General features: G+C 39.3%; 1 protein-coding gene across 1 annotated transcript in view; it reads left to right on the top strand.

The window, feature by feature from the left end:
* Positions 1-566: 566 nt before the first annotated feature.
* Positions 567-19,296, top strand: part of LOC311061816 (uncharacterized protein) — a gene marked incomplete at both ends in the record, with an annotated part of 35,378 nt that continues 16,648 nt past the window's right edge. The window contains 7 exons of the mRNA XM_084080513.1: positions 567-579; positions 739-1,128; positions 1,815-1,957; positions 9,675-9,797; positions 10,982-12,611; positions 12,843-12,964; positions 13,054-13,152. Of these exons, the coding sequence (XP_083936639.1) occupies positions 567-579; positions 739-1,128; positions 1,815-1,957; positions 9,675-9,797; positions 10,982-12,611; positions 12,843-12,964; positions 13,054-13,152 (2,520 nt within the window). The remainder of the gene's footprint in view (positions 580-738; positions 1,129-1,814; positions 1,958-9,674; positions 9,798-10,981; positions 12,612-12,842; positions 12,965-13,053; positions 13,153-19,296) is intronic.

The raw sequence follows: 19,296 nt of genomic DNA, 5'->3' as shown, positions 1-19,296 counted from the left end.
AAAAATCAGATTGGCTTTTATCAAGTCTGAATGGCAAAAAAACAACAACACATGGAAACTGATTTTTTTTCTAAGATTTCCAGATTTGAATCACATCCCTAAGTGGTTTGAAATGTGATTCAGTCTGCATGGCAGTAAATCTCTTTGCCAAAAATGGCCCAATGTTTGCCCCCAGAATAGGGATGCTAGAGTTCATGTGGTTAATGGTATGGCTTTGTGTAGTTTGTGAAGGCGCTATGTACAGTACTGTCCCACCGAGCATTTTTCGGGCTATTAGACGTCTAAAATACGTCTAAGGGCTAGGCTAAAACCGGGTTATAATTGGTCTAAAAGTGAACGTTTTTTCAACGTCTATTCTTAGCCTAGGTCGATTAGCTGTTTCTTAAGCGTCTATATATAGACTGTCTATATCATTGCTGTTGAAATGACGTCTATATTATAGACAGTCTAAATATAGGCGCTTAAAAAACAGCTAATCAACGTCTAGGCTAAGACTAGACGTTGAAAAAACTTTCACTTTTAGACCAATTATAACCCAGTTTTAGACGGAGGTCTAATAGACGACTATGGCTCACTGGGGTATGTCATATTAACCAGACATTTACTGTTGTTTCAAAGCAAGTTACAACCTCTCCACTGTTCAGAACATCTGCTAAGACAGTCTATTTTCCACTAACGGTTGTAACCAGTCAGGTCAGGTGTTTGAACTTGTCCATTATGTTCTGTGTGCGTTGACAGACTTAAGGAAAGAGAAGGAGCTCGTTGCTGAACAAGAAACTTTGCATGGACTCCAACCAAAAGCTCCTCCACAACCTGCAGACGCCCCGGCTGTTTCTCAGGTGACCCACAACGTCCAGGTCAGCCCCGCGCCTCCCCGGGGCCTTCGAACCCCTCCGTCCACATCTGACTGTCAACCCCGGCCAAGTACACTCATCTCTGACGTCCAGGACGAGCCATTCGGTGCTGATCTGCAGCAGCCTCAAGTTCAGGAACCAACCAGCTGGTTCCTGACCTGGGGGTGTCCCTGTCACCCCCAGGTCACTCCAGAGGACGTCATGGACCCCACAGTTACAAACAAAGCCCTGTGGCACTACCTCAACAACGCTGAGAGAACAGAGCCAGTCATTGGTCAGCATATACTCAGATGTTTGTATTTTCTTAAATGTTCCTACTAACTTTGTTACCAACTTGCTAACATTGCTAACATAGCTACACACAGAGATGCCACAACGTTATAAGACCCCTTTATGGTTTTGGTTCGATAACGTGTGATGAGCATTCACTGTCATCTTCTACTTTTCCGTTGCGTTCACTATGTGTCTGAGCATGATGACAGAGTTCCAGTGTGTCCATAGGCCTGTCACGATTACAAATTTAAGTTGACGATTAATTATCACTCAAATAATTGCGATTAACGATTTAATTGTGTTTCTGTCGTTGAAAATGAATGGAACATTATGAATGAAAATTACATTTCTGTTTAGCTTTTAGCCTTCGTTAACAAAAGCTGCACAAGGCAGATATGACAATTATAACACATATTTAATTACTTTTTACTTAAAAATAATCATTAAAAGTGGAAATAGCCGATCTATAAGCTCAAAACGCGTTTTGAGCTTATAGATCGGCTATTTCCACTATTTTTTACATTTTTTGAAAATATATGTCATTTTTGAACATGGAATTGATTATGGCGATTATGCAAACATAATTGCGATTATATAAAATAATTGCGATTAGACTATTATGTAATAATTGTGACAGGACTATGTGTTCACTATGTGACTGTTCTCTGTGACACTGTGGTCATGCAGGTCTGAGCATGATGACAGAGTTCCAGTGGCCGAAGAAGCACAGCAGCCGCAACTATTTCCATTGTGGCTGCTGTTCCAAAGACCTCTTCCGTTCCCAATACATGTGTCACATCATATCTGCCAAACACCGCTACAGCTACATAGTGAGTATGTGAGCATGCGGTGGCAAAGGAAACCTTATCTAACCCATTAAGACCTGGAACACATCTGTGTCACTTTTTCATTTGAGCTAAAAAAAATCAGGTAGCACTTTACAATAATGATCCGTTATAAAGCATTTATAAACGTTTATAAGTAGTTTGTAAACTATTAACAAATCATTAACAACCTGTTTGTTGACATTCGTAAATGATTACTAAAACCTTTATAACTACAGTTACAAATCATTTGTAAAGTATTAGTAAGTAGTGAACTATTCATGAATAAGCCATTTATATACATCTGTAAAAGATTATTAAATCATTTGTAACGACCCATTCTAAAGCATTTATAAACGTTTATAAGCAGTTTGTAGACCATTAACAAATCATTAACAACCTGTTTATTGACATTCGTAAATGATTACTAAAACCTTTATAACTACGGTTACAAATCATCTATAAAGGTATTAGTAATTATTCATGAATAAGCCATGTATAATAGATCTGTAAATGATTATTAAATCATTATGTAACTGATGTTACATAATATATACAAGCTATTGGTAGCTTGTTCATGTTTAACATATGCTTTGTTAAACATTCGTAAAGTATCTATAAATCCTTAGTACATTTTATTATGTGCCCTATAGTGAAGTGAAGACAGTTTATCATTTACAACTGTCTGTTAATGTGTTTGTTCATGTTTAACATGCTTTGTAAAACATTCCTAAAACATCTATAAATCCTTTGTACATGTTATTATGTGCCCTACAGTAAAGTGAAGACAGTTCATCATTTATGACTGTCTGTTAATGTGGACTTTCTCCTTACCTGTTGCAAACTACCTGGCTTTCATGAATGCAGACACCAAACAATTACTAGAATTATCATTCATGTTAAGCAAATGATGCGTAAGACATTCGTAAAGAGTATGTAAACCATTTGTGGTGTTAGGGACCAAAAAAGTCACTACAAAGTACTACCAATCAACTCTAAATTGCCTGAAACGTACTCCTAACAGGTTTTTGGGGGGACGATTTTGGCCTCCACACTTAGTGATTATTTCGGATTTAACTTTCGTTTCGGTGGTGACCAACTTTCGTTTCGGTAGTTTGATTACAAAATGTAAGTTGTGTAAAAAATAATCTGACTATACTAAGTTGTTATTTGTTTGTTTAAGTCAGGCTATACTCTACTCAGAGTCATAAGTTTACAAAATGTACTAAAGTACAGTGAACGTCTGTGCGGTTTGTCTTCATCACTGAAAATAACGTACATGTAAACTGATGTCATGTGCAGTTGGGGTGAAGAAACACAACCATTTCACTCCTAATAATACCTATTTGATTTGACATCCTGACTTGCTGCTGTAGCTGAGGCTTGAACCTGTTCCCTGCGGCTCACTAGTCAGTGACTCTATCCATTCACCTACAGCTGTTTCCTTGGAATCTGCGGTTCTGAAATGTTTTGTTGTCAACCCCCCAAATTGACATGTATTTGGGCAGTGGACCCCAATGTGAAAAGATGTAGTGTCAGGGCCCCCCATGAAAAAGATTTATATTTATGCTGTAACACATTTTTTTAAAGTTATTTGTCTTGTTTGTTGTTCAAGTCAAAGCACCAGGAAGGCTGTACTTGTCAGCCATCTGTTAGCTCAATGGGTTGAGACGCAGTATTCATGATCCAGAGGCCATGAGTTCAAATCCCATTGATGTCTTTCCTATGATTCTTTCCTTTGCAGACTGGCTTCCAGAAGATCAACTGAAAAGTACCAGGAAGGCTATATTTGTCATCCAACTGTTAGCTCAATGGGTTGAGACGCAGTATACATGATCCAGAGGCCATAAGTTCAAATCCCATTGATGTCTTTCCTATGATTCTTTCCTTTGCAGACTGGCTTCCAGAAGATCAACTGAAAAGTACCAGGAAGGCTGTACTTGTCAGCCATCTGTTAGCTCAATGGGTTGAGACGCAGTATTCATGATCCAGAGGCCATGAGTTCAAATCCCATTGATGTCTTTCCTATGATTCTTTCCTTTGCAGACTGGCTTCCAGAAGATCAACTGAAAACTACCAGGAAGGCTGTACTTGTCAGCCATCTGTTAGCTCAATGGGTTGAGACGCAGTATTCATGATCCAGAGGCCATGAGTTCAAATCCCATCGATGTCTTTCCTATGATTATTTCCTTTGCAGACTGGCTTCCAGAAGATCAACTGAAAACTACCAGGAAGGCTGTACTTGTCAGCCATCTGTTAGCTCAATGGGTTGAGACGCAGTATACATGATCCAGAGGCCATGAGTTCAAATCCCACTGGTGTCTTTACTGTGATGCTTCCCTTTGCAGACTAACTTCTAGAAAAACAAGTTAAAACCACCAGAAAACCTCTAACTCTCAGCCAACAGCTTAGCTCAACTGGTAGAGCGTCTGTCCAATAACATGACTTGACTTGAGTGGGTTCGATTCCCACTTGAGTCAAGTGTCCCCGGTAACTTGGGGAAACGGATTAATTGACTGGTATCCTTAGTGATGCTTCCCTTTGCAGACTAACTTCTAGAAAAACAAGTTAAAACCACCAGGAAACCTGTAACGTCTGTCCAATAACATGACTTGACTTGACTTGACTTGAGTGGGTTAGATTCCCACTTGAGTCAAGTGTCCACGGTATCTTGGGGCAACGGATAAATTGACTGATATCCTTAGTGATGCTTCCCTTTGCTGCACTGCTCTGCTAGGCTGAGAGTTACAGGTTTCCTGGTCCAATAACATGACTTGACTTGACTTGAGTGGGCCCTCGAACCCACTCAAGTCAAGTCTTGTTATTGGACAGACGCTCTACCAGTCGAGCTATGCTGTTGGCTGAGAGTTACAGGTTTCCTGGTGATTTTAACTTGTTTTCTAGAAGTTAGTCTGCAAAGGGAAGCATCACTAAGGATATCAGTCAATTTATCCGTTGCCCCAAGATACCGGGGACACTTGACTCAAGTGGGAATCGAACCCACTCAAGTCAAGTCAAGTCATGTTATTGGACAGACGCTCTACCAGTTGAGCTACGCTGTAGGCTGAGAGTTTCAGGTTTCCTGGTGGTTTTAACTTGTTTTTCTAGAAGTTAGTCTGCAAAGGGAAGCATCACTAAGGATACCAATCAATTAATCCGTTGCCCCAAGTTACCGGGGACACTTGACTCGAGTGGGAATCGAACCCACTCAAGTCAAGTCATGTTATTGGACAGACGCTCTACCAGTTGAGCTAAGCTGTTGGCTGAGAGTTAGAGGTTTTCTGGTGGTTTTAACTTGTTTTTCTAGAAGTTAGTCTGCAAAGGGAAGCATCACAGTAAAGACACCAGTGGGATTTGAACTCATGGCCTCTGGATCATGTATACTGCGTCTCAACCCATTGAGCTAACAGATGGCTGACAAGTACAGCCTTCCTGGTAGTTTTCAGTTGATCTTCTGGAAGCCAGTCTGCAAAGGATATAATCATAGGAAAGACATCAATGGGATTTGAACTCATGGCCTCTGGATCATGAATACTGCGTCTCAACCCATTGAGCTAACAGATGGCTGACAAGTACAGCCTTCGTGGTAGTTTTCAGTTGATCTTCTGGAAGCCAGTCTGCAAAGGAAAGAATCATAGGAAAGACATCAATGGGATTTGAACTCATGGCCTCTGGATCATGAATACTGCGTCTCAACCCATTGAGCTAACAGATGGCTGACAAGTACAGCCTTCCTGGTACTTTTCAGTTGATCTTCTGGAAGCCAGTCTGCAAAGGAAAGAATCATAGGAAAGACATCAATGGGATTTGAACTCATGGCCTCTGGATCATGTATACTGCGTCTCAACCCATTGAGCTAACAGTTGGATGACAAATATAGCCTTACTGGCACTTTTCAGTTGATCTTCTGGAAGCCAGTCTGCAAAGGAAAGAATCATAGGAAAGACATCAATGGGATTTGAACTCATGGCCTCTGGATCATGAATACTGCGTCTCAACCCATTGAGCTAACAGATGGCTGACAAGTACAGCCTTCCTGGTAGTTGTCAGTTGATCTTCTGGAAGCCAGTCTGCAAAGGAAAGAATCATAGGAAAGACATCAATGGGATTTGAACTCATGGCCTCTGGATCATGAATACTGCGTCTCAACCCATTGAGCTAACAGATGGCTGACAAGTACAGCCTTCCTGGTAGTTTTCAGTTGATCTTCTGGAAGCCAGTCTGCAAAGGAAAGAATCATAGGAAAGACATCAATGGGATTTGAACTCATGGCCTCTGGATCATGAATACTGCGTCTCAACCCATTGAGCTAACAGATGGCTGACAAGTACAGCCTTCCTGGTAGTTTTCAGTTGATCTTCTGGAAGCCAGTCTGCAAAGGAAAGAATCATAGGAAAGACATCAATGGGATTTGAACTCATGGCCTCTGGATCATGTATACTGCGTCTCAACCCATTGAGCTAACAGTTGGATGACAAATATAGCCTTCCTGGTAGTTTTCAGTTGATCTTCTGGAAGCCAGTCTGCAAAGGAAAGAATCATAGGAAAGACATCAATGGGATTTGAACTCATGGCCTCTGGATCATGTATACTGCGTCTCAACCCATTGAGCTAACAGTTGGATGACAAATATAGCCTTCCTGGTAGTTTTCAGTTGATCTTCTGGAAGCCAGTCTGCAAAGGAAAGAATCATAGGAAAGACATCAATGGGATTTGAACTCATGGCCTCTGGATCATGAATACTGCGTCTCAACCCATTGAGCTAACAGATGGCTGACAAGTACAGCCTTCCTGGTAGTTTTCAGTTGATCTTCTGGAAGCCAGTCTGCAAAGGAAAGAATCATAGGAAAGACATCAATGGGATTTGAACTCATGGCCTCTGGATCATGTATACTGCGTCTCAACCCATTGAGCTAACAGTTGGATGACAAATATAGCCTTCCTGGTACTTTTCAGTTGATCTTCTGGAAGCCAGTCTGCAAAGGAAAGAATCATAGGAAAGACATCAATGGGATTTGAACTCATGGCCTCTGGATCATGAATACTGCGTCTCAACCCATTGAGCTAACAGATGGCTGACAAGTACAGCCTTCCTGGTGCTTTGACTTGAACAACAAACAAGACAAATAACTTTAAAAAAATGTGTTTCAGCATAAATATAAATCTTTTTCATGGGGGGCCCTGACACTACATCTTTTCACATTGGGGTCCACTGCCCAAATACATGTCAATTTGGGGGGTTGACAACAAAACATTTCAGAACCGCAGATTCCAAGGAAACAGCTGTAGGTGAATGGATAGAGTCACTGACTAGTGAGCCGCAGGTAACAGGTTCAAGCCTCAGCTACAGCAGCAAGTCAGGATGTCAAATCAAATAGGTATTATTAGGAGTGAAATGGTTGTGTTTCTTCACCCCAACTGCACATGACATCAGTTTACATGTATGTTATTTTCAGTGATGAAGACAAACCGCACAGACGTTCACTGTACTTTAGTACATTTTGTAAACTTATGACTCTGAGTAGAGTATAGCCTGACTTAAACAAACAAATAACAACTTAGTATAGTCAGATTATTTTTTACACAACTTACATTTTGTAATCAAACTACCGAAACGAAAGTTGGTCACCACCGAAACGAAAGTTAAATCCGAAATAATCACTAAGTGTGGAGGCCAAAATCGTCCCCCCAAAAACCTGTTAGGAGTACGTTTCAGGCAATTTAGAGTTGATTGGTAGTACTTTGTAGTGACTTTTTTGGTCCCTAACACCACAAATGGTTTACATACTCTTTACGAATGTCTTACGCATCATTTGCTTAACATGAATGATAATTCTAGTAATTGTTTGGTGTCTGCATTCATGAAAGCCAGGTAGTTTGCAACAGGTAAGGAGAAAGTCCACATTAACAGACAGTCATAAATGATGAACTGTCTTCACTTTACTGTAGGGCACATAATAACATGTACAAAGGATTTATAGATATTTTAGGAATGTTTTACAAAGCATGTTAAACATGAACAAACACATTAACAGACAGTTGTAAATGATGAACTGTCTTCACTTTACTATAGGGCACATAATAACATGTACTAAGGATTTATAGATACTTTAGGAATGTTTAACAAAGCATATGTTAAACATGAACAAGCTACCAATAGCTTGTATATATTATGTAACATCAGTTACAAATGATTTAATAATCATTTACAGATGTATTATACATGGCTTATTCATGAATAGTTACTAATACCTTTATGATTTGTAACCGTAGTTATAAAGGTTTTAGTAATCATTTACGAATGTCAATAAACAGGTTGTTAATGATTTGTTAATGGTCTACAAACTGCTTATAAACGTTTATAAATGCTTTAGAATGGGTCGTTACAAATGATTTAATAATCTTTTACAGATGTATATAAATGGCTTATTCATGAATAGTTCACTACTTACTAATACTTTACAAATGATTTGTAACTGTAGTTATAAAGGTTTTAGTAATCATTTACGAATGTCAACAAACAGGTTGTTAATGATTTGTTAATAGTCTACAAACTACTTATAAACGTTTATAAATGCTTTATAACGGGTCATTATTGTAAAGTGCTACCAAAAAGGATTATTTTACACGTTGGCTATTCAAAAATAGCAGATATTCATTTTTGAATATATATTGTTTAAAGTGAACATTTTTTTAACTCTATAACTCTACATTTTGAGATGGGGTTGGCGGACAAATATATATAATTTTGGGGGTCCTTGACATGAAAATGTTTGAGCACCACTGATATAGAAACATACGTTTTTTTCAGAAAACTGTTGGGATTTAGAAGACAATTGTAGAATCGGCCTCAGGTCTGAAGTCATTGAGTGCCCGCATTATTTCTGGCTATTTCTGGCCAGTACAATTTTGTTTTTTGTTTTTTTCAAAGTAAAAAAAAAAGTGCTTAGGAAGCGAGATACAGCCTTTTTCAGTTATAAGTTAAACAAGGAGTGGATGGAGCTGCAAATCTTCAAATAATGATTTCTTGGGTTCTGGAAAAAAAACAATTGTTAATGGCACGTTGGACCATAGCGGTAAAACACGTGAAACACGTTAATGGCACTCAATGAGTTAATAGGCTCAGTGGAAGAGTCAACAATAGCATGCATTGTATACGTTAACAACAACACTATACGGTCATTTACGTAAGTGTAGATAAGGTGCAGTTAACTGATTAGAGAAATAATAAGAACACAAAGCAATTGAGCAGTGAAACCCCTAAACATCCTGTGGAAGGTTGAGGCTTATCATATAGGTTTGATCATCATATTCATATGATCATGTTACTTATATTAAAAGTATAATCCTTGTGTGGTCAATGTGTACTTACGCTCATGTATGTACTCTCTTTTACACATGTAATTCAGTTATGCATGATCTCTCATATAGAGACAGAGTGGCCTTTTTTTCCATTGTATTCTACTTATAAGCAGCAAGCGACACCATTGTTCATTGTATTCTACTTGTGGCAGTGATTAGAAAACAATTTGGCTGGATTTGACCCGACATAGACCTGTCCAATACGAAGTTACCACATATTTAACTGTGCAGAAAATGTGCTCATATAGCCAGAGAGACTCTGGCGGAGTTGGTTTGTGTTTGCAAGTGTGTTTGAAAGAATAACAAGAGAGACACACTCATATGGTTCTGATGAATTGTTTGTTTGTGTTTTTTTTTGCAGAAAAAGGTGCATCCTCATGTGGTCCATGATTGGCCATGCAGTGTGGAACCTAATGCGCGTTCTAGAGAGCTGAGAGAGCTGGCCAAACAGGTGGAGAGAGATGAGGGATGGGGAAGATTGAAGGTAATGTCTTGCCTTCATCATTCATCTTCTTGGATTAACCATTTGCACGGGATCTCTGCATATCACAGGATCTCTCCATAGCATATCATGCACACACACAGGGACGCGGGGGGGGGGGGGGGGGGGTTGAACATACTCAGTTCCATGGGGGGGGGGGGGCGGGGTTCCATTGGGGGAGGGGGGGGGGGGGATCCCCCCACTTTTGGGATGAAGAAAAAAGAAATATAAAAATCCTCGGACATCTACCCAAATTAACTAAATGAAAGTAACAAACCCGCTGTGTGCGAGTGCATGCGTCCCCTTTGGTTCTAAAATGCCCTCTGAGTCCTTGCACACACAGTAGATATCTGCTAAATTATGCTCATGCGCCTTATGTCTTATTACCTCAGGTACTACTGTATGTGTAAATATGTAGATCATTTGTTTGTTTTTTTATTGATTGATCTCTCTTCCCCCATTGCTCCCTTCTTCTTCTTCCCTTTCTTTTTTATGAAAATAACAAAAACCTGTAAACCTGAGATGTTACAATTCAGTTGATTCTGATTCTGAAATATTTATAAATCTCTCTGTCTGCGTCCCTTTTATGCTCATATCATAGATCTCTGTATCTGTCTTATATAGAGATCTCTGTATCTGTCTGTGTGTGGCTCTTTTATGTACATGCTGAATATGGAGATTAATATGAAATGTAATGTAGTATTCTGAAAGTGCTGTGACAGTTTTGGAAATGGAGGGGAATAGTTATCATGTTCTAACTTGTGCTTAGCCATTTGAAACATGTAAAATAAATAGTCACTTAACATCAGGGACGTGCACAGATAGACTCTAGGTGGTGCTAGAGCACCTGCCCTTTGCCCTCTTGACCAGAAGTGCCCCTTTGAAAAAAATAGTTTACAGCAGGGGTCTTCAACAGGGGGTCTGGGACCCCTAGGGGGTCCTCAGAGTTACTACAGGGGGTCCGCCAAATCTTTATGTGATACGATTTTTCTTTTTACCATAACCACTCGAAACCTAGCATCCCTTTTCTGAGGAGAACTTTAGCCAAAAATAGCAAGAGGTATAGGTGTAGAGGGAAAAAAGAGCAGACCAAGTAAAAAAAAAAAAGTATAATTTACTTGAGCACCTGCCCCTCAAAATGTCTGTACACGCCACTGCTTAACATAATATTGTGTACTATTTTAAAGGTGACCGTGGTGGGGTCGTCCACAAGCCAATCCCTGACTGTGGCTGAACAGTCCAACAGCTGCCTAACTGGAGATACAGCCAGAACTGTTGTTACGTCACACACTGATGATAGAACTACGACAACTGCCAACGTGCTTGCAACCAACTCAAAACTTGAACTCGGCTCCGAATCCACTGCAACCATCTACAAACCTTTTACATCCATGGGAGTTGCCTTTAAAGCTATGGGCGCTTCAGATGAACCTGCCACCACCACCTCCAGCCCGACCGTCGCACAGGCTTGTGATACCGCAGCTACCCCCAAAACCGAAGTGTTTGGGGGTTACCAAGTTGGTTGGTTACCGAGTTGGTTGCTTGTGCTTGCAACCAACTTAAAACTTGAACTCTGCTCCAAAACAACCATCTCGAGTGCAACATTTGCCTTCTCCACATCTACTGGAGCCAAGTCACACCTGACCCAGACTACTTCCAGTGCAACTCCTACCATCTCAAGCACTACAGCCAACTCAAAACCCACTGCACACGACTCTACTACAACTCCAGCCATGTCTGAATCCACCACAACCATCTCCAAATCTACATCCACAACAACCTCTAAAGCAAGTACAACAGTCTGCCATTCCGCTACAGTCATGTCCAAGCCTACCGCAACCTCCTCAAATACAACTCCAGACATCTCCGAACCCTCTTCATCCACAACCACCTCTAAACCAAGTACAAATCCAGCCTTCTCTGAAGCTATCTGGGAAACTCTCTGGCAAGATTTTGAGGCTGCCGTCGAAGACGGCACAAGCAAAACTACGGATGTTTGTCTTAAAACGAAAGGAGGACAGAAAATTAATATAATATCCAAGTCTATGGCTGAATTAACCGAACTGTCCAAATCTACTGGAGCCATGTCACAATCCACCGCAACTACCTCCAAATGTACTACATCCCTGACCACCTCTAAAGCAAGTACAACGGTCTGCCATTCCGCTACAGTCATGTCCAAGCCTACTGCAACCTTCTCAAATACAACTCAAGACATATCCGAATCCTCAAAATCCACCGCAACCATCTCCACACATACTACATCTATAGGAGTTGCATCTAAAGCTTCAGATGAACCTGCCTCCACCACCACTTCCAGGCCGACTGTCGCAGGGGCCTGTGGTACTACAGCTACCCCCAAAAAAGAAGTCGCCTCCAAAACGTCCGAATCCACTTCGAAAACTGCAACAGCAACTCTAAACCCAGTGCAGCTCCAGCTCATGAAGCTCTCTGGGAAATTCTGGACGCTCCCTTACTTTACTGTAACTGGAGCTGCTTCTAAATCTACGACGGCTTCAGGTAAAGGAGCCACCACCTTCAGTCCAACTGTTGCACGCAGCTGTGATACTGCTGCTACCCCTAAAAACAAAGTCGCCCCCAAAACTTCTGAAAACACTCAGAAAATGGCAAACAACCAACGAGTTACAGAGTCATCTGTGACTGCCACCAAAACCCATACAACCTCAACTACCTGTCAAACCAATGAAGATCGCTCCAACATTGGCCACATACAGACCTGTGTGAGGTCAAATAGTGATGATACGACCCAGAAGATGCTTCTCTCTCTGGAATCCAAAACATATGGACCTGCAGTGGGTCTGTATTACTATTTTTAACCACTTTAACACTGGCATCCATCTTTTGTGCATGTCATTATTGGCAAGATTTTTCTCAAATGTTAAAATCTTTTCCCTTTTAATGTTTTTTTTTAATCTAAAAAATTGATCTACAAGCGCACAACGTGTCACATCACAACCTGTTAATTATGTTGATACTTGTCTTGCCGTTATCTAATCAGAACAACTGCTTGCTTGTGGACCTTTGCAGGCTTGAACTTTGTGGTTCGCGTTGAGTGTGGAAAAAAGCTTGCAGTCTACTGTCAACTGTGCAAGATTAAGGCGGGAACCAGGAACCACAGGTTCACCACCCAACACCGATCAAACTACATGGTGAGTGATTAAAACGTCTATATGCTGTGCAAAGCTTTAGGAAACGGGCTGGTTTTATATATGTTAACTGTATGTTCTGATGCATTTAGAGGTTCAAGTGCCCAGAGTTGACCGCTCCTCTAACGGACTCGGAGCTCCTGGACATTGTCACCGACTTGGCTAAGCAAGACACGGTCCACATGCCACAGGTGACTCACACCAGATGTTTTCCGAACTTTTTCCATGTCCCTCAAATGGATTATACTTGTTATGTTTTGCTGGCTTAATACCTTGTAGTAGTGTTAATGATAGCTCTGGGACTACACTTGCTATTCCACGCAATGGCTTTATTCAACTGACACAATACAGGTAGATCAGGTCATTTCTACATTCAGCCCAGTAGGCGGCGGTGCTGCATCAGTCACACGCAAAACCCCATAACCCTACAACCATTAGTCCACTCCACGGACCCCCATTAAAATGATTATGTCTTGGATATCCTGATATGAAAAGATGATTTGGTTTAAATAAACTAAACAAAACATATCTAAATGTTATAATTGTAAACATGAGGAATATATTCATAGTGGTGGTATTGAAAAATATTGCTAGAATAGTCACTCATACATGTTTGCGTGATTATTGTCTCCGCCAGGCCGAGGGTGTGGCTGAGACTATATTTTCTCCCCATCCGTCCGTGACTGTGTGTGTGGACACGGACAGATCCGTCTTGATTACATGACCTCTCTATTAGTCCTCTTGATAATGAGAGATAATGTGCACCGATTTGCAGTGGTGGAAAAAGTACTCAAATGTTTTACTTAAGTAAAAGTATCAATACTGCAATGTAGAAATACTCTGTTACAAGTAGAAGTCCGGAATTCAAAATGTTCTTGATTGAAAGTACAAAAGTATTGGTATCAAAATGTACTTAAAGTGCCTGAAGTAAAAGTAGTGAAATGTTTGAATAGCAGATCTACAAGCTCACAACGCGTCGCGGTGCGACGCGTTGTGAGCTTGTAGATAGGCTATTTTCAAATAGCCTATGTATACAATAGGGCTGAAGTGGTTCATGTAAGGTTTATAATGTAATCATTTATACCTGAAAAGTAGTTAGTAACTAAAGTGTTCAAATAATTGTAGTGGAGTAAAAGTACAATATTTGCTTCTGAGATGTAGTGGAGTAGAAGTAAAAGTACAGACAATTGGAAATACTCCAGTAATGTAAAAGTACCTAAAGATTTTACTTAAGTACAGTACTTGAGTAAATGTACTTAGTGACTTTACACCAATGCCGATTTGCGTGATGTTTGGACAAAATCTGTAGGAGTACTATCAAACATGTGTTTTGCAGGGCCTCCTGCCTGGTGGCCCTATAACAGGGCAATGTGAAAAATGCAGAGCAGAGGTTTTTCCTTGGCCTCTAGGCCAGAGGTGATGCAACTTTGATGATGGAGAGGGCCACTATTTTTCCACACTCACTCCAGAGGGCCACAATGCATGTACTGTGGGGCCATTCTATGACACACAAATAGCCGATCTACAAGCTCAAAACGTGTCGCAGCGCGACACATTTTGAGCTTGTAGATCTGCTATTTTTGCTACTTTTGAATTGGAATCCTGATATTTGTTTTAGCTATTTTTTTTATTTGAATCCTGAAAAGTAACATTTTTATTTAATTTCAGATGCATTTAGTTATACTTATGTTAACTTTATGAACTTAAATACAAATACATTGTACCTAAAAAGACAATAATATTTAAATACTAGTCATTAAGCCACTATAATATAGACTGAAGTAATTAAAGCGGGTCATGTTTGCAATTGTAGCTGAAATCAATAATATATCAGTATTCCGATAACCTGCGGGCCGCATTAAGTGAAGGTGGGGGCCGCATGTGGCCCCCGGGCCACCAGTTGCCCATTAATGCTCTAGGCTAGGGAGTGTGTTTCACACAGATCGGTCCAGTTATAGATGAGAACATGAATCGGCAGTTATAGATGAGAACATGAATCGGCCTGTTATTGCGCCACCATGAGTGCCAGTGATTAGCTTTTTTTTTTTAATTATTATTATTTATTTGCACATTTAAAAACAACACATTTTTAGCAACAGTATAATATTGTGTTGGATGTGCAGGTGAGATTTAGAAAACCCTTTCGGGTTTATAAGGTTAATCTCACCTCACTTACGAAATACAAGAGAGAAATACAAAGTAATAGAAACCAAAAAATAATTATTTGGCAACATACATACAATTATTCAAAAATACAAATACAATAATAGATACACAGTATGAATACTAGATTAAATAGTATTCATACTATTAGAGATAATAGTTTATTTTAGTATAAAATGGTGTAGGTGCAAGTGTGTGTGGGTGGGTGTAAAAGTGGATGTCTCTGGGAGTTGTTAAATTTGATTAATCAAATGGGTTTTTAGCTTATATTTAAAATGATTTGGCAAAGCAGCCTTCGATGAGATATTAATATAGCTGTTCCATAGCTGAGCCCCCCTATACCTGATGGAAAATTGACACCAGTACGGAACTTTGGGATATGTAAATGATTTGCCTGTCTTGTATTAAAATGATGCACATCACTGTTGAACTGGAAGAAGGCTTTACAGGGCAAAGAAAATGAATCTGGCTGAAGCAGTATTTTGAAAATAAAGTTACAGGTTTGGTATTTATGTAAATTAGAAATTGATAAAATATTAAGTTGTTTGAAAAGTGGAGCAGAATGAGCAGACCAATCACTACATGTAGTAATCCTGCAGAATCTTTTTTGCAACATATGGAGTTTGTTTAGATGTGAAGGATAAGTAGCTCCCCAAATGATATTGCAATATATAAGATAAGGATAAATTAAACTATAATAAAGGGTTAGGAGACACTTATGATGAACACAACTACGGAATTTGCCAATAATGCCGACAGATTTAGATATTTTTTTACAGACATGGCTAATGTGGCTTTTCCAGCTTAGTCTTTCATGGATAATTACTCCAACGAAAGTTGTTGATGAAACCTGAGTGATTGGGTTATCTCCTATAGACAGAAAGGTGTTAGATTTACAATATTTTTTATTGTAAATATAATAAAATTTGATTTTTTTATATTGAGAGATAATTTGTTTAATTTGAACCATTTTGAAATATTTTCTAAATCGTGATTAGCTTTTGCCATAAGAACAGAAAAATCAGTATGTGAAATAAATAAATTTGTATCATCTGCAAAAAGTACAGGAAACAAGGAGGACAAAGCTGAAGCCAAGTCATTGATATAAATAAGGAATAAGAGTGGGCCTAGTATAGATCCCTGTGGGACCCCACATGTTAAAGTGGCACTATCTGATGACCTTCCATTAATGATAACAAATTGTTGTCAATTATGAATATAATTGTAAAACCATGTATGAGTGATTCCAGCAAATCCATAATGTAACAGCTTTTGAAGTAAGATGTCATAATTAACAGTGTCGAATGCTTTGGATAAGTCAAGAAAAATTCCCAAAGCATATTCATTATTATTGAATGCAGTATGAATTTTATCAACCAATTGAAGTATGGCCATTTCTGTAGAATGTTTTTTCCTAAATCCATATTGGTGTTCATACAGAATGTTACACTCCTGCAGATGTTCCATCATTCTGTTATAGACCAACTTCTCCAGAATCTTGGAGAAACATGGGAGAACAGAAATAGGGCGGTAGTTGCTAAATACACTACGGTCTCCAGATTTGTAAACAGGAACTACTTTAGCAATTTTAAGGTCATTGGGTATTATTCCAGTTTCTTATGATTTGGTGAAGATGTGGGTTAAAGGTTTAATAATTGAATGACTAGTTTTGATGATTAGGTTAGACCTGACCTCATCATGACCAGCAGCTGAATCTTTCAGACACATCATTATATCTATGATTTCCTTCTCAGTAGGAGGCTTGAAGGTCTGCACAGAAGGATGGCAATCTGTCAGAAACTCAGATGGAGACCCGGCCATAGGACTTATCTTCTCTGATAGAACTGAACCAATATTGACAAAATAATTGTTAAAAGCACATGCAATGTCAGATGGATCAGAGTAAACTCTATTTTCATCGATAAATTGGGATGGAAGAGTGGCTGAAGCCTTTTTCCTATTTAGAAGCTGGTTGATGACTCCCCAGGTGGTTTTGATGTTATTTGAAGCCTCATTGAACTTGTCTGAAAAGTACTTTTTCTTAGCAATTCTAATAAGATGATTGTATTTATTACGATATTTCTTATAATTTGCTATATTAATTGGGGTTGGATTACCGATATATTTCTTATACAACCTATTCTTAGCTTTCAAAGATTTATTGAGATCTGGTGTAAACCAGGGTTTTCTGAATGCACTGATCTTATTTGCTTGCTTACTAACAAGAGGAAAGCACCTGTTGAATACAGAGTTAAAGGACTTTAAATGTCATCAATGTCATCAATCAGCTCCTCAAACCGGTCAATATTTCTTTTGTTAAACACTCTAAACCTTATAACTTTGTCAGTCTCCTGATGGTTAGCTGAGGTTATTGATGTGAAGTGAAATACAGGATAATGATCAGATATATCAGAGTGAAAGACACCAGATTTCCATACATTATTGAGAGAGTTGGTAAATATGTTGTCAATAAGGGTTGCAGATGAGGCAGTCACTCGAGTAGGTTTAGTAATTAAGGGGTATATGGAATTTGCATACAGAGTATTCAAAAATTCTGCTGTGAGTGAAGAGGACTCACTGTTAAATAGATTGATGTTATAGTCACCCAAGAGGAAACATACTTTACCTTCTCGGTTATTTTTTTCCAAGACACAAGCGAGACTAGCATTGAAATGTTCAATGTTTGAGTCTGGGGGCCTGTAGATGCATCCTATGACAACACATTTACCATTAACAATGTCACAAGAGGGTATTTCAAGGAACAGTGATTCAACATCATAACACTCAGAGTTTAGAGCAAGATCATCTCTACGTTTGAATTGATATTCATTGTGCAGGTATATAGATACACCTCCACCAGATCTTGCCATTCTACAATGGTGTATAGTGTTATAATTTGGGATGTCAAAAAGAGATGTCAACCCCATCAGTCAACCAAGTTTCAGAAAATGCTAAGACTGAAAATTCATGATTTAACAAAGACAAAAAATGATTAAGTGTCTCATAATTCTTTGAGAAACTACGGATGTTTAAATGAAAAGTAGAAAATAGCTTTGGTTGGGGCTTTGGAATATCAAGTAGTAGACTATGAAATTGATCAATACTAAAGTAGTCACAGGATAGTGACTCAGGAGTTAAAGAGTTAAAGAAATTTGAATCAGGATCAAAAGACCCCATAAATTTAGAGTCGTAGGCTCAAATCAAAGGGATTAAAATGCATAAGATTTGAGTCAGTTGTTAACCTAAACTTGCATTTTATATCCTCAACCAAGTCAACATCATCAATATCATGATATGGGAATATGAAATCCATGAAAGGGTATAGAAGTGATTAGTGAATTAAAACCAGGAAATGTATTCCCTTACTCAAACTTTTTCAGTTCATCCAGGTTCCGAACTACTACCACCTTGGCTTGCTCTGGGGACTGGCCATTCAATTTAATAAATACTTTGCAATTTGCAGTCCAGGTTCCCTGGATCCTGCCTTTCTTTTTGAGGAATCTGGCTTTCCTAGCAATCTCACCATTTTTCTTTGTCAGGTGCTCATTCAGGTATACCTGGGATCCTTTAAGGTTTTTTCCCTGTCGTAACAGTTCCATCTTGTGCTTCCTGCTGAAGAACCTCAGGATGACAGATGGATTATCCATTTGGTTGACTCGTCTGGAATTCCCTTCCACATCTGTTTGCTTCCTACGAGGCAGGGGATGACAAGCCTCAATCTTATTTTTGTCAATGATAATGTTCCTAGAGTGGAGAAACGCCACCACCTCCTCCTCCACTGTGACTCTCTCCTCCTCACTAGGCTCCATTTCATGTCCCATGGCCTGGGCAGCAGCCTTGGCATAGGTCTTTGGTTTAATGTTCAGTCCTGAGACAATAATATAATTAAGTCTCGAGTACTGTTCTAGCTCATCAACCCTATTTTCCAGTGTGTCAATCCTGTCATTTTGTTCAGCATTCTGGGCTTTCAGTTTTGCCATCTCTTTAACCAAGCTATTTATGACCTCTTGTTGATTAGATAATTTATCCATAGTATTTGAAAGTAGACTAATAGTCTCCTTCAATTCATTCACCTCCACATGGAGTTGTTTCAGAGTCATTGTAGCAGATCTACTGTATATGGTACTTATATAACAGCAGAGGGTTAGAAATCCACAACCAGCCTACTCAGA

This window comes from Gymnoscopelus microlampas (assembly GCF_963454915.1).
Source record: "Gymnoscopelus microlampas genome assembly, chromosome: 15".
Classification (NCBI taxonomy): domain Eukaryota; kingdom Metazoa; phylum Chordata; class Actinopteri; order Myctophiformes; family Myctophidae; genus Gymnoscopelus; species Gymnoscopelus microlampas.
Note: the sequence above shows the minus strand (reverse complement) of the source record. Positions and strands in the feature narration are given on the sequence as shown.